This window comes from Athene cunicularia (assembly GCF_003259725.1).
Source record: "Athene cunicularia isolate RWA chromosome 2 unlocalized genomic scaffold, athCun1 chr2_part1, whole genome shotgun sequence".
NCBI classification, from domain to species: Eukaryota; Metazoa; Chordata; class Aves; order Strigiformes; family Strigidae; genus Athene; species Athene cunicularia.
In genome coordinates this window covers 50652580-50666515 of record NW_020799095.1, presented here as the reverse complement: position 1 = coordinate 50666515, position 13936 = coordinate 50652580, and the positions used below count along the sequence as shown (strand labels likewise).

The 13936-nt window shown below is 41.3% G+C and overlaps 1 protein-coding gene and 1 long non-coding RNA gene across 2 annotated transcripts in view; one reads left to right on the top strand and one right to left on the bottom strand.

Annotated features, from left to right (window-relative positions):
- Nucleotides 1-690: 690 nt before the first annotated feature.
- On the bottom strand, nt 691-10492 carry IGFBP3 (insulin like growth factor binding protein 3; the record flags this gene model as incomplete). Its single annotated transcript, XM_026843514.1, has 3 exons — nt 691-2826; nt 7490-7609; nt 10229-10492. Coding segments are annotated over 3 exons (510 nt in total), but the record flags the coding sequence as incomplete, so codon positions are not given.
- A 2003-nt stretch (nt 10493-12495) lies between these two features.
- The window catches only part of LOC113476732, a 3177-nt gene continuing 1736 nt past the window's right edge, over nt 12496-13936 (top strand). Inside the window, exon 1 of the long non-coding RNA XR_003397773.1 lies at nt 12496-13860. This is a non-coding gene — a long non-coding RNA (uncharacterized LOC113476732). The remainder of the gene's footprint in view (nt 13861-13936) is intronic.

The window sequence follows — 13936 nt, the reverse complement described above, 5'->3', positions numbered from 1 at the left end:
GTTACTTACCAAAACCCATTAGTACCACTAAAGGAGCTGAATGCAATTTCTTAAGTAATTCATGTGGAAGATTGCTTGCTTGAATCCATTTGAGTTCCTTGAGATACAGGGTTTTTTTTTAAATAAAGATGGTGCTCTGCTCACATTAGAAATTTTAGTATCACCTAAGGACTTAGCCAGATTCTTCAACATTTATTTCTTTTTAATGGTGGAGCAAAACAAAAAAGCTTAAAAACTTGAGAGAATACACCAATGAGAAATACTGCCAAAGGTTGTTAAAACGTTTCTTGCACACTGCCAAAATGCCACTTGCAAGGCAGCCATCTACCTTTTTTGGTGAGATGCTTTTTTTTAGAAGACTGACGAGATAGCGATTAAAAAAAGGTGATGATATAACTCACTTCCATGAATCGAACCCTTATTCTCAAATCTATGGTTATGTGTCCAAATACTGTTGTGTATATAACTTTCTTCCCTCTGTGAAATTATTTGAAAGGAACTGGTTTACAACTTTTTTTTAAAAAAAGGCCCAGCATTTTATTTTTTTTTTGCCAACAAATCTTTGCAGGCATACATTTGCATTAGCAGTAAAAATATTGCAATGAATTTTCACCTCACAAAGCTTTCTGTAACCATCTGTCAGGAAACCTGCATTAGCCTGGAGTAAGCATCACTTCATGTATACTTTTATCCTTACTCTAAGGTTAAAAAAAATCAGTTTTAACGATGATGTGATCTAATTTCATTAGATATAATAGAAATTAGGAGGATGTGAAGAATGCACAGGGTAAGGCTTTAAATTAGGGTGATTGACTTTCTCGATCCTGGCAGGCTGCATACCCAAACCTTTCCATGTCAGAGTTTCAAGGCATTTGCCATTGCTGGCAGGAACAAGGGTAGTTGTAATTCATGGGCCAGGAGAGAAATGGGCTCCTTGGCCCCACAGTCTCCCCTCCAACAGCACAACCCCTGGCCTCACAGGCTGGAAACCCACTGCCCTCAGTTCCCAACCCAACAGGAAATAACAGTGTTGATGTTTTTTTTCTACAGTGACATCAAACATTTATAGTGACACATATAAGAATATATTATATATTTATATAAATATATAAAATATTTATATAAAATATATAAATAAATACATATACAAAATATGGCATTACTTTCCAGAGATGTTACATTTCACAGGCCACCTTTCCTTATCCAGATTTCATTGTCATACAGAATTTGTCATGAAGTTCAGTAAACAATCAGCCTCAATGAAAAAAATATTGCCAAAGTCTTCCTTAATGTGAAAGCATCACATACCAGAACAAAACCAAATCACTTCTCTTCCGATTAAAAGGACATATAACATCATGGCAGACAATTGGTTTAAATATTTAAACCCAATGGTTCTTATTCTATGCTTAGATGCAGGCAAATAATTTCTACCAAAGTCAAAGCAAACAACAATTGTGTGTAGCGTAAATGAAGCACGTGGGTCTCAACACCCAGGTCCACAATCCCCCCATCTTGTCAGCATTGTTATAAACAGGAGTTCCTCATACAGAATATGTGCTTTTGTAGAATTTACCAAGACAACACAGAATAGATACAGCTTTTCAAAATAAATAAGCAAATAGAAAGGGTGGTACTGTGATGGCAATTTTTTGTCCACAAATATTCATTCTACATTAGTGTGAGGAGGAAATGGAGGAAATGTAAGCCCTGTTGCACAAACTGAAGCAAAGGACAGACAGAAGAATGCTTCACCAAGAGCTTCAGTGCAACTATTATCCTTTCCAGTGGCATAATTCAGTAATGGGTACATTAGAAATACCAATAAAATTTAAAAAAATATTAAAAAAAAAAAAATATTATCTTGGTACTTGTAGTTACTTCAAACAAGAACTTAATATCTTCTGGAAACACTTCCTTTGCTCCACAAATTCATTTCTATTATCTAGAATAGGTCAGTGTGTATGCATATGGATCTATACATATTTGTAAATCATTCCATACCCTTACTTTCTCTTTGCATACAGAAGTATACACTAGAATTATTGTGTAGTATTTGGTATTCACATGTTACATTTAAATAAAGTTTATTAAAAAAAATTATATTAAATACAGACTAACAGAATATTCATAATATATTTTACAGAAAAAAATACCAATGTCTTTATTTTAGAAATACGTTTCTTTAAAAAGTTCTTTGAGATTTTTATAAAACTTTTTACCCGTGAAGATAAGTTTCCCATCAGACCTGTAAAAAAATGATTAACCTTTAAATCCTTGTGGGTTTGTTTTTTTTCTTTAATACTCTTAGAAGTTTACAATCTATAAATTCTTTAAAATAAAAAAACAATATCTTTCAGGATCAAATTGGTCACAGGCTGTTCTTTAAAAAGTCAGTGGAGACTCCCTGAATCCATTCTGAAGTGCCTTTTGTTTTTCTCTCTCTCTGGGTATCAATAGTGCAGGTTTACGTGGGAATTCAGAGCTCCCTGCAAGTCTTGTAGGCAGCCCAACGTGTGTTGGTGGCGGGGCGCAGCTGCTGCAGCAGTGTCCGCGGAAGCTGCGACTCCCCATCCGCCGTGGGAGGCAGAGCTCGGTACTCCACGCGCAATGCAGTCCACAGTGTTTGCCCAGCCCCTCCATGGTTTCTGTGAGGTCCAGTGGCCACGCACAGATGCCAGAAGAGCTGGCACCCAGCCCTCATTTGCTTTCCAAATTATAGCAGTGGACATCTCCTTTTCCCTTCCCATCATACCCAGGAAGCGGCTGTCCATATTTATCCACACACCAGCAGTAACCTCTCTTTCGGCCTTTGGATGGACGACACTATAACAGAATAAAAGATCCAGTTAGCATTATTTTTGTTTTCTTCACTCTTAGTGTTATGTAGCAGGGATTCCTGCTTATTTGAAAGCTGCATTTCCATATCCTGGCTGTATCTGACAGCATCAAACAGAATATTTATTACCACTATGAAGTACAGCAATAAAACATTACCTGATCTGCCCATCAACCCCTTTGGGTCTAATTACTCCATAATAAAGCTGCTCTGAGAACTACCAGAAAACAGCCCTATGAACTACTCCCTATTATGTTAGGCAGCACAGCTGCGCCCTCTGAATACCAGGACTACTTACAAGAGTGCAGGCTGACAACTGGGACCCATCTTTGGAAAAGAAAGTAAACGCATTTGCTCTACGCTAAAGCACAGGTCTGGTGAAGACAGCCATTGCAGCCATAAACACCCTTGGCTTGTATCTGTTTGCTGGAAGAATTTCAATACTGTAGTTAACATTTATTAACAGATACATAATCTTTCTGTAATGGTGCTATCACTTCAACAACTGCTAGGTGTACGAACTTTACCTGTGTATTTTCCTATAAATAAGGTTGATTATATAGTATAGACTATAGGCTATAGTCTATAACCTACGCCAGCTTTAGAAGTGGCCTGGTGGAATTTGCTAGCAATCCTGACCAACCTGAATCTACCACAGCCAACGACACTGAACTTCTACAGAAATAGCAGTACAGTAAAAATTAATTATAAAGTCTAGCATGTACTAAGTAACCCAGGAACCCAAGGAACCAAGAATGGCAAAAAATAGACAAAAGGAGATTACATGCTGCAGGTTTAATTCATTATGCAACCTTGGACACAGTTATATACTGTGAGCCTTTGGGGCCCTGCAAGGTTTTCACCCACTTGAAAGACACAAGTCTCCAGGACACAGATTATCTCACTGGGCGGGCCATGGTTAACCTCATTGCCAAGACACAGCCTCCATGTCAGCCAGTTCTGAGATTTGGGACACAGGATTTGCTACATGTGCTAACAGAGGTGGCTGTTTAGTCAGGACAGATTTACAAAGGAGGTGGTGACACAAATATACCTCACTTTTCAAAGACTGAGGCTTTATCTGTTGCATCACCAACATGAAGGAAGATAGGCTTGACTGAAGCCACTTATGGCCCTCAACACTGTAAAGGCTCTCATACAAGCAGAGAAAACGCCACCTCTGAGATCATACTCACAGCAGTTCCAGTATTTCAGCAGTTCAGGCTGGTACAAGTCAGGTAAACTTTGCCACTACGGCTCAAATGCTTCTTCTCCAGAGTCTAACAGGCATGTCCCCATCTCCCATGTTGGTAAGGCAGCAGCTCACAAAGCTAAGTGTCCTTTCCATGTGCAAGTACAGAAGGAAACATCAAGCAAGTGTTGGGCTTCACCTGACCCTTTCTACACCTAGTTTAGCACCTCAGGCGAAAGGGTGGTTATTTTGAACAGAGCTGTGAATATGGGTCACTCCTGGGACAGTATGCACCAGTGCACTGGCCCCTGAGCCAACTAGTTTGTGTCAGCATGAAGTAGGGTAGACAGTCTTCACTAGGAACTTGTGAAAAAGAGATGGGAGCAGATCACGCATTAGACACAAATTTCTGAACAAGCTTCCATCTTGTTTATTTTATTTTAGAGTAAATGAAGTAATGTTAATCACTGTAACTGCAAATTAATCTACCCTTGTGATGCATTTTAGAGTAACAATCCCAATGCAGAAATAATACAATGCCTTCTCTCCCCTGAATTTGCAGTCCTGCATTAGCCTGATACTAATTGACAGCAGCAGGGTGACAAGATCAAACTTAAACTACGTATCAGCTTATTTTAGGGGAGGGTGAAGAAGTTCAAACCTACTGAGAGCACAGCTGCATTAGTAATTTGCTAAACTACGTGGTTAGCTGCATTTGAGTTCTACCCGTTCGGCTGGTCTTCTCTCCTAGATCTTTAAACTTAAAGTTCTACAACTTATATTTATTGTCTCAGAAGCCTGACCAGGGCTTGCAGGTATTCTCCAGGATTTCTGTGAATTGCTGCTCAAAGTCCAGTGACATCAATGGGAAATTTTCCTTCATTTTGGTTGCAACTCTAGCGTAAATGGTATTGATGACTTAGTGACTTAAATTCTTCATGCTCAAAACTGAGGACTTCAAAACCAGCAGCCTTTCCACAGTTTAAATTTTACAGAAAAGGAAACTGAGGCAGCAGTTCTTGAGTTGTTTTTTCCCAAGACAGCAGGCACATATGGAGCCCAAATTAGAGCATAGGGCTTCTGGCTGCCAGCCTGATGCTCCAGCAATGAAACTACACTTCTGCTAGTAATAGCAACACAGCCTCCCCTTTTAGAAGTACTATATGAAGTAAGTTACACAACTCTTGCTGATTCATAAGCTTGCATCACTCTCAAACCAAATGATCAGTTAAAGTTATCTCATGTTGTTGAGAGGTTTTGCTTTTTACAGTTCCATAATCGATTTTTGGAATTAACTACAACGTGAAGTTAGTCTGCAGGAACACCTTCCCTACAAATAATAGGGTTTTTATTTCTTGTAGACAACCCATTTGGAAAACAGAACGCTTAGATCATTCTGCAGCTGAAATAACGCTCTGTGAGGAAGCAATTTACCTTTTCCAATCTGCTATTTTGTACTACTTGCTCAGCCATGCTATGAATAGTAAAGTACTTCTGATTCAAAAGTGATGCTTTTATCCTGAAGCAGCTAGCTTGCATTCCCTGCAGAAGTGGTGGATAGTTCATACGGAAAAAATACAACTATCTGCATCTTCTGAATTTTGTACTCCACATACATTTCAAGACTGCCCAGCTCTTCTGTATGACTTCCGAAGTCCAAAAAGCTGGAAAACTGCCCAAGCTGTGGAGCCAGTAATTACTTCTGATAGAAACCCCAGCTGCCAGCTTCCATGCCACCTGCCCCTCTCCCTTCCACAAAGAAGTGCCGCAGAGGCATTCGTGGGGCACAGCAAAGCATATGGTATCCCATTGAATTCCTGGTCATCCCAGAGGTCTCCGTGGAGCTACAACTGTGGTCTCCTGGAACAGACAGTAGACAGCACTGACATATACCGCGGGCCATTCTGGCTCCCGCAAAGCCCAGCTCTGTTTTCAGTGGAACGATGCCAACTCACATTTAGGTAAGTATCTGGCTCCAGTACACAAATATGGGGCAATTCTAGTAATTGCCCCATATAATAATTCTAATTTCATCAAAACCTTTTTTTCCACGCTTGAGGCAGAAACGTGCCTGTATTAACCTATTCCACGTAAATATACCTATATACCACAGTTGAACAGTACAGCCTTACGTGTGTGATTTATTAAGACAAAGAATTTTAAATTTTAATAGGTCTGATTTTAAAAAAGTTTATATATAAACACAAGGTGAGAAATATTTTTCATGTTATACCCTGACAGGCTAATTTATGTTCTTAAAATTGTTTCACACATGCAAATTAATCCCTATGTTTTTTTCCTGAAAAGTCAATTTCTAGATACCCACAAATGTCTTGAAAAATAACTGCTTTCAACTTGACTGGAAGAGCGGGTGACCAGGAAGGCAGAATACAGTAACATGTGAAGTGTCTCTTGAATTGAGTTTTAATGCTTTCCAAGGTGATCATAATTTATCAGATTCCTACCATCACACCCCTATCTACATTATCATCCTAGGCAGTGGTTTTGGCAGCTGTTTCCAGAAATAAAAATGACTAGCTCACACTCATTTTTTGATGGATTTACTGCCTATTTCCTAAAGCAGTGGCTGACTCGTTGTAAACCCAAATGGGAGAGATAAGATGGTGCACAAACAAAATCCGTCCTTACAGAGGTTTGGCCCTGAGGAAAATCTTGAAAGAAACTTCTGAATTCAAGAAATTTTGGAATTATATCAAGAAACACATTTGGAGGCAGGTCACTAACTAAACACTGGAATTAGATGGGATGTGCACACTACACAAAGAACCTGGCACATCTTGCACTTCCCCAAGTTTCTGAATGAGCTTCAAGGGCAGCACTGAATGGAAAATGCTGCCGTAGCTCAACCCAACACAACTAAGGCATATTTATCAAGAACGATCACAACCCCTGAACCAAAGAGAGCTGAGACACCATCCTTGCTGCAAAGTAACTAATAGATGTATCACTTTCACGATAACAGGACCTGGATTTTGGAAGCAATCTGTGTAGCACATAAAGAACAGATACATACCTTTCTCAAATTGCTTTTAGCAATACGATCCAGTGCGGTTCTTCTAGGAACACTCAAGCAGTTATTTACAATTCAAAGCATTGATCTATTGCAGTCATATGGTAACTGCAACATTTAGCTCTGTGGGTTATTACAGAGGCACTGCTTTTTTTAAACCAAAGGGCATTAGTATCTAGGACACCAGCCAACCAACGTGTGAGTAGGTATGAAGTTTCCCAAATGAATCTGTTGTCATGACCAACAGAAAATAAAAACACTGTCCCCACTTGGCAAGGTTCAGCACTATCAGATCAGGTCCTAAAACTGGAAATGAACTAGTCCCTCTGTAAAATGATACATAATGCACCTTGCTGGCAAGATCCTTCAGCAAAGATGCAGAGAAGGTGAAGTGCACTCACTGAAATGATTAAGACTCAATACTTACTTGCTTTTTCTTGTAGAACCCCTTCTTGTCACAATTTGGAATATGAAAGCCCCTGGGACTCAAGACATTCAGGATCTTTAGGTGGTTTAAAGTGTCTTCCATTTCTCTACGACAGGGACCCTGTAATGAGCGTGTTTTAGAAAACATAAGTGAAACTTCATTCCCAAAAGTGGTCTTTCATGCAAGAGTTAATACATCTTTAAAGGGCAAGAACCACAAACCCAAATAAATCCACTAAAACAAAGGGATGGCTGGATATGTCAAAAGGCAAGACTATTCACAGATAAAATTTTGACTTTCTGCTTTATTCAGGATAAACTGATTTCTAAAGACTGAAGGCCCTATGCTATGCTGAGGCACAGACTGGCATTTCCAGTTGAAATCCCAGCCACATATACCTACAGGAAGGCTTAACCAGTATGTAAATCAATCATATATAACATAACTTAGGTTTGGAAAAGCTGGCCTTGCATCAAGCAGGAAAAGAAGAAGGTAGGCAACTAGAAATACACCACTTGGTGGATTTTCCCTAATGCCATTTGAATTTTGTGATTCTGCTGGATTCAACAGCTTAAATTAAATGGATATAATTGAAAACAAGTAGTTTGGCATAATGCATAGGTATATATAAAAATACTGCAACTTTGGACAACAATTCCAAATTTCAACTGGACTAAATGGATGCAGCCACGCAAAGGAATGGTTGCACACAACAGTCTCATTAGAGAAGTACACCACTTTTTGCCTCACTTTCTCCATCGGCAAAAGGCGACAACAATGTAGTGAGGATCAGCTCTAGGACAATGAACCAAAAAGAACTTCCATAAGCACTTTTAAGAGCATGTCTCAAATGCCAACTAATTATTTCTCACTGCAGCCCTTCAGGGCAGGGAGTATGGTGTTAGGATCCCCACTCTGTAGTCAGAAAACCAGAAGCGGAGGAGTTCACGTTTTGCCAGAGGCCAAGGCGGCAGTCAGTGTCAGCCATGGGATTCAAGAGTCACAGCCTACAAACTCAACTCTGTGCTTAGCTATGCTCCCGTCCGGGCACATGACTGGCTTAGTCCATGAGCCCACTTCTTCAGCAGAGACCCGAAAAAATTCCTTTGCATGGCTGCATGGGTTTAAAACATTTAAGTTGCTGTATCAACACAAAGACTCATTTGATGCAATTTTTAATTAGTGAAGTAATGACACTTAATATTACCACTTGAAAGTATAATAGTTTGCTCATGTAAAGTGCCTTTCATGTGAGTGTCTGAAAGCATAAAGGCTCCACAGTTCTACTAGAGTTTAAAATTGATTTTTTTGGTTAGCGAATACCTTCCTTGCTGATTTCATATGTTTTCTTTCAGTATCAATCTCACAAGCTCTAAACATGCACTTTAAATTACTGCTCTTATTGGCAGTTCCTTAAAAACCAAAACTGCTCAAACATGCTGACTGCAAATCACACACATTCAAACATTTGGTCCCAAGCTAGGCCTACAAAGAGATCAACAGCTTTCTTTTAATTATTATTTTGAAGCAGGCTTCCAAAGTCAGAGAGATCAATATCAAAAGCTAACAAATACAAGGGCATTTGCTGACAAAGGCACCTGTGACCCTGATGGACTGATCTGATTCTTACAGACACCAGCAGCCTTGGTAAGTTGGTGCGCCTTTGCTCGCAGAGCCCAACTATCACATAAGTGAAGTGTTCATCCTAGCTAGTTAAGACCACAACCCTATTTCCTTAGAGCTATTCAAGTCCAGTTTTTCACTGTAGGCAGTTTACTTCACGTTTTTGAGAGGAGGAGATGCTGGAAGGCAGATACTGAAGTGTTTTTACGAGACCACCTGACATCTGTGACAAACTAAACACGCAGCTTCACCACCATTGCTGTATTAACTTGGAGGCCACACTTTCTTCAGACACAACTTTCCACCTCACACAGCTTTCAAAACTTCTCTTGCAGATGGAAAGCCATGTCCGGTTTCAACAAAAGTGCTCTGATTAAATGCCAAAGTATATCCAGGCATCTGGCACAAGGACAACCGCTGGGTTATCATCCAGGAAGCAGAATTATTCTCCCCTCAAGATTCACCACACTCCAGCTGCCCTGCAAATCCACTGGGCACAGTCAGTAGGAAGAATGGCAGCTCATGTGTCCAGGAGCCCTTGCATTTATGCAGCGGCACCAAGCAATGACTGCAAGTGGAGGTGCTGACCAGCACCTCATACAAACAATGACTGACAGGTCACCATCCTAACCCTGAACACAGCTCAAGTTTATCTCCCTTGATTTGCGCTGTGGAGTGTGAACACGGTGTCACTACGCTGAATGTGAAACATCCTTTTTCCATTATTGCAACCCAATAATGCTGTTTGCAAGCATATTTAATGACACTATTAAACCTGTCCCAAGTCCACTCACACAAACGAGTGACAATTATGGGGGGAACAAGAACTTTCCACCTCTCAAGTAGTAACTTAGTGAAAACTACACTTGGATCAATGTAAATGTCACTGTTAAGCCTCCATGTTTTCTGAATGTGATCTGCTCGGCCTGCTGATTGTCTGCATTTGCATATCCAATACTTTGACTGCTTAAAGAGCCAGAACATTCTAAATGGCTACAACAGTTACCACCCTTTAGTTATTTAGTTTATTCACCCTGTTGTACACACAATATGCATATGCATACACATGCACAGTCACATGCTGGGAAGTGCCTTTCCATTTACAAAAGTACTTACGTATTCAGTCTCTTGCTTGGATTCAGAAGAGAAATTCAGTGTATCTGTACTCTGCGAATCATATTCCACTTTATAGCGCTGCGTATTTTTGGCCTGCACTTTCCTGATGATGTCTATTTTGATGTGTGGTGGATGCGATTTGGAATCGGGCACCCTGTGAGGGTTTGGGATGGCCTGATTTTCGATGCTGCTGGCACTCCGGTCTTCTTCTTCTGAATCACTGGAGTTTCCTTCGAGAAGAACAAATACATCAAAAGAACAATGTTAATCAACTGCCAGCTGTGCCGGGAAGAGCGATCAGCCACTAGACTAGTCCACGTGCTTCGTTTTCCTTTACAAAACTGCGATACAGAGACAGACGAACAGCTTCGCGCTCCGCATGCACCAGCCCCTCTGCGGCCAGGCGATGCCTTTTGCGCTCGCTGCCGGCAGCCACGCAAGGGACCCGCCGCCCCGTTTCTCGCCCCGCGGCGGCCGCGGCCGTTCCTCCTGCCAGCGGGAGGGGGCAGCTCTGCGCCACCGCGGGAGCGGCCGCGGCCGCGGGAGCCCGCAGCAGCCCCACCGGCGCCGGGGGCGCGGAGCCTTCCCCTCCGCGGCCGCCGCTGACCCGCGGCTGATTTAATCAACTCCAGTCCGACGCGGCTGGCTCGGGTAACTTATGGGCTGCACTGTGACTCTTTGTCTTCCCCGGGAAGGTTTGTTTTTTTTGTTGTGTTTGGGTTTTTTTGGTTTTTTGGTTTTTGTTTTTTTAATAAGAGGAGTTAATACAATAAATTCTACCATGCTGTTTCATGGTTCTAGTTAGCTATTTTTAACACTTTTTCTTAATCTTATTCTACATTCAGAACAGGAAATGGAAAAAAATTAGCACGTTTTTATTCTTCTGCTATTAAACTCAGAACCATTTCTAGGGTGTACAAAATACACTTTAAAGGTAACGGACAAAAATGCTTCATCCTGTATCGGTGTCAAAGGAAAAACACCTGCTTTCACCATGAACTTCAAAAATATTTTATCTTTAAACTACCATCCACAAAAATACAGGAGAAACACATTTATCCAAAATACTTCATAAGCCCAGTGTTCCTATACCTTCTGAGGTATTTGTCTACACTGCATTTCCCCCGAGACTCCTGTAGTGTAACTGCAACTGGCTGCATTTCCTCCAGGGAATTTTTCAAGTTTGGATATTCCTATCAGCCAAGTAGCTAAGTACCACTAGTTGCTGCCTTGGCTGCTGACCACTTTTTTTTTTTTTTTTTTTTTTGATGTGCAAGGAACATCCTGGAAATCTGTATTAAAATTATACTTGATGACTCACTGAGAAACCACAAAAGCCAAGAAATTCAGTGCTAAACCTGAAAGCCCATGTTCCCGTAGCCCATCAACTCCAAATATTTCAGCATTGGCAGTCCAGTTGCACTGCCAATACACAGGAACAGGGGAGGAATGTGAGGAGGAGGGATCTGAGTTAACATCTTGGTACCGGTGGTTTTAGTGTAGCCACTGCTGGCAATGGACATAATTGATCAGAAAATCCAACTCCCAGTGCAAATGGATTAAGGAAGTTTAAGTCTTAAGTCTAAATTTCCTGGCTTTTGTGGGTTTAACTCAGACTCTCAGCGGTATTTGAACATATTTTTGGTGGTTTAATGTCCTGTTTTTAAACAGTGGTATTTTTTTTCCACATTCTCAATGAAGTCTGCAAGAAATGACACAATAAAATGTTATAAACCTGAATCTCCTAAATGTAAATACTATGCTAGTTTTTCTGCAATCAGTGTGCTTCATTAGTTTGCCTCCTCTACCAAAAATAAGTAGAAATATTCTTTATGTGCATTAAATAACTACCAGGCTGGTCATTTCATTTTAGATAGACCATCATGTTTCAATAGCACTTCTTACAGTTCGATTTGGAATGGTTGTAATGCTGCATTTTAAACTGTAAAGCATATTTGATTAACTCGTTTTCACAAAACTTGGTGCCATGTTAGCTTTACACTCTCCTAACAGAAACAAAGCCGCTATGACAGTTACTTGCTCTCTTTTACAAAGCAGTTTAGAAGGGTTGCACATGCATCCTACTAGATAACACATCCATGCCTAAATAACCACTGAACTGGAAAGTAAATCAGTGGCCTACTACAGTTGCTGTAAGAAGCTGCTGTAATGTACACCACTCCGTACTGATTTATAGCACTCTCTCTAAACTAGGAGGGACCGAATGTGTAGCACGCGACACTGGACCTAAGATGTGTGTAAGGGAGATGATGTGTACTGGGGAGTGTTGGGTTTAGAGCTGAAACTGGAGCGGTCCCCACGAGGAGGTGAGCACTGTCACACAGGTTCAGAGCGCTTCTTCCTTCCTGCACCCCAGGTTTACAACCTTCACTTCTCAAAACATGAACTGTAAGGGTCCTACTTTGCACTTTTTAAGGACTCAAAGCTCCCACTTATTTCAAAGTTGGAGTTCTCCCTCAGCCAAGAATGCAGAAACAGGAACTCGGCATCTTGACCATTTAGGCTGAAAATGGAAAGATTTTCAGCCAAGTGCAGCTCTGTCTTCCCCTTTCTCCTTCTCTAACAGTCACTGATGAAAGCACAACCCCTCCATTAGAGGACACCAACTCTCAAGTATGGAGGAGAGGCAGCTCGTTTCTTATTCATGTTAAGGATGAACATGCAGAGCCAAGTTCATGTGATGAGGGAAGCTCCTCCATGTTCCAATGAGATTTAAAACTCCAGTGAGCACCTCTGAACTCTCATTCAAATTGTCACAGCTTGGGAGCAGCACATAAATCATTATAATAAGGCATCTCCTACTCTCATAGCAGCCAGTTAACTGGAGCACTGGTGCCTGGTGCCACTTCCTCAGCTAAGGAGAGGCCAGCCAAAAAGTCCCTGCAACCTAGCAGAAAAACTCCTGGCTTTTTAAAAATGCAAACAGTGGAAAGCCTTTTGACACACTTTTCTATTAAATAAATGTTAACATACTTGCTGTTGGTTAGCAAACAGTTTAATGAAATGTTTGCACAGAGGGACTGTGTCTTCTTGATCTGAATCCCAAGTTTCCCTGTCTTAAGTTTCCAAATGTGCATGCTAACAGAACTTGTTCCAACCGTCCCTTCCTCTTCAAACAAAACAAAACCCGCTCTGTGAACGTCTCATTTACAAGACATGTAAGAGGTACAGGAAAGCTTCGTTTGACCAAAGATTTATTTGCAGTGCAGGCAAAAAACCAACGTCCTCTTAAACACTGCTGTGCTAACTCTTTGTTCTGAATAACCACCTTCCCAGGCCAGGGGAATTATTTAACCCCTTTTTTTTTTTTTTTTCCCCCTGTGTTTAGCATTCCCCAGACTTAGTCACGCTGCAGCACAGGAGTTAGCTCACGCTCTCCAGCTTTCTTATACCCTCTTTCCAGGAACACTGGGGACAAATCGCGAGGATTTCGCCCTCTCTCCGTGCAGGCTCTGCAGCCTGGCAGCCCCACGCACCCGCAGAAGCAACATGCACACACACACCCCGCCAACCCCCCGTTTTTTAAGAAAAGAGCAACTCTGCCTCTTTTGCGAGGAGCTACTTCTCAGCACGGGGGTCGAAGAGAGACACGCATAAATAAGGCGTAACAGGTAAATTTTCCCCTCCTCCGGCAATAAACGACCGCAGCCTCGGCTCCGCGGCCGCCCGCGGACCCCCCGCGGCCCG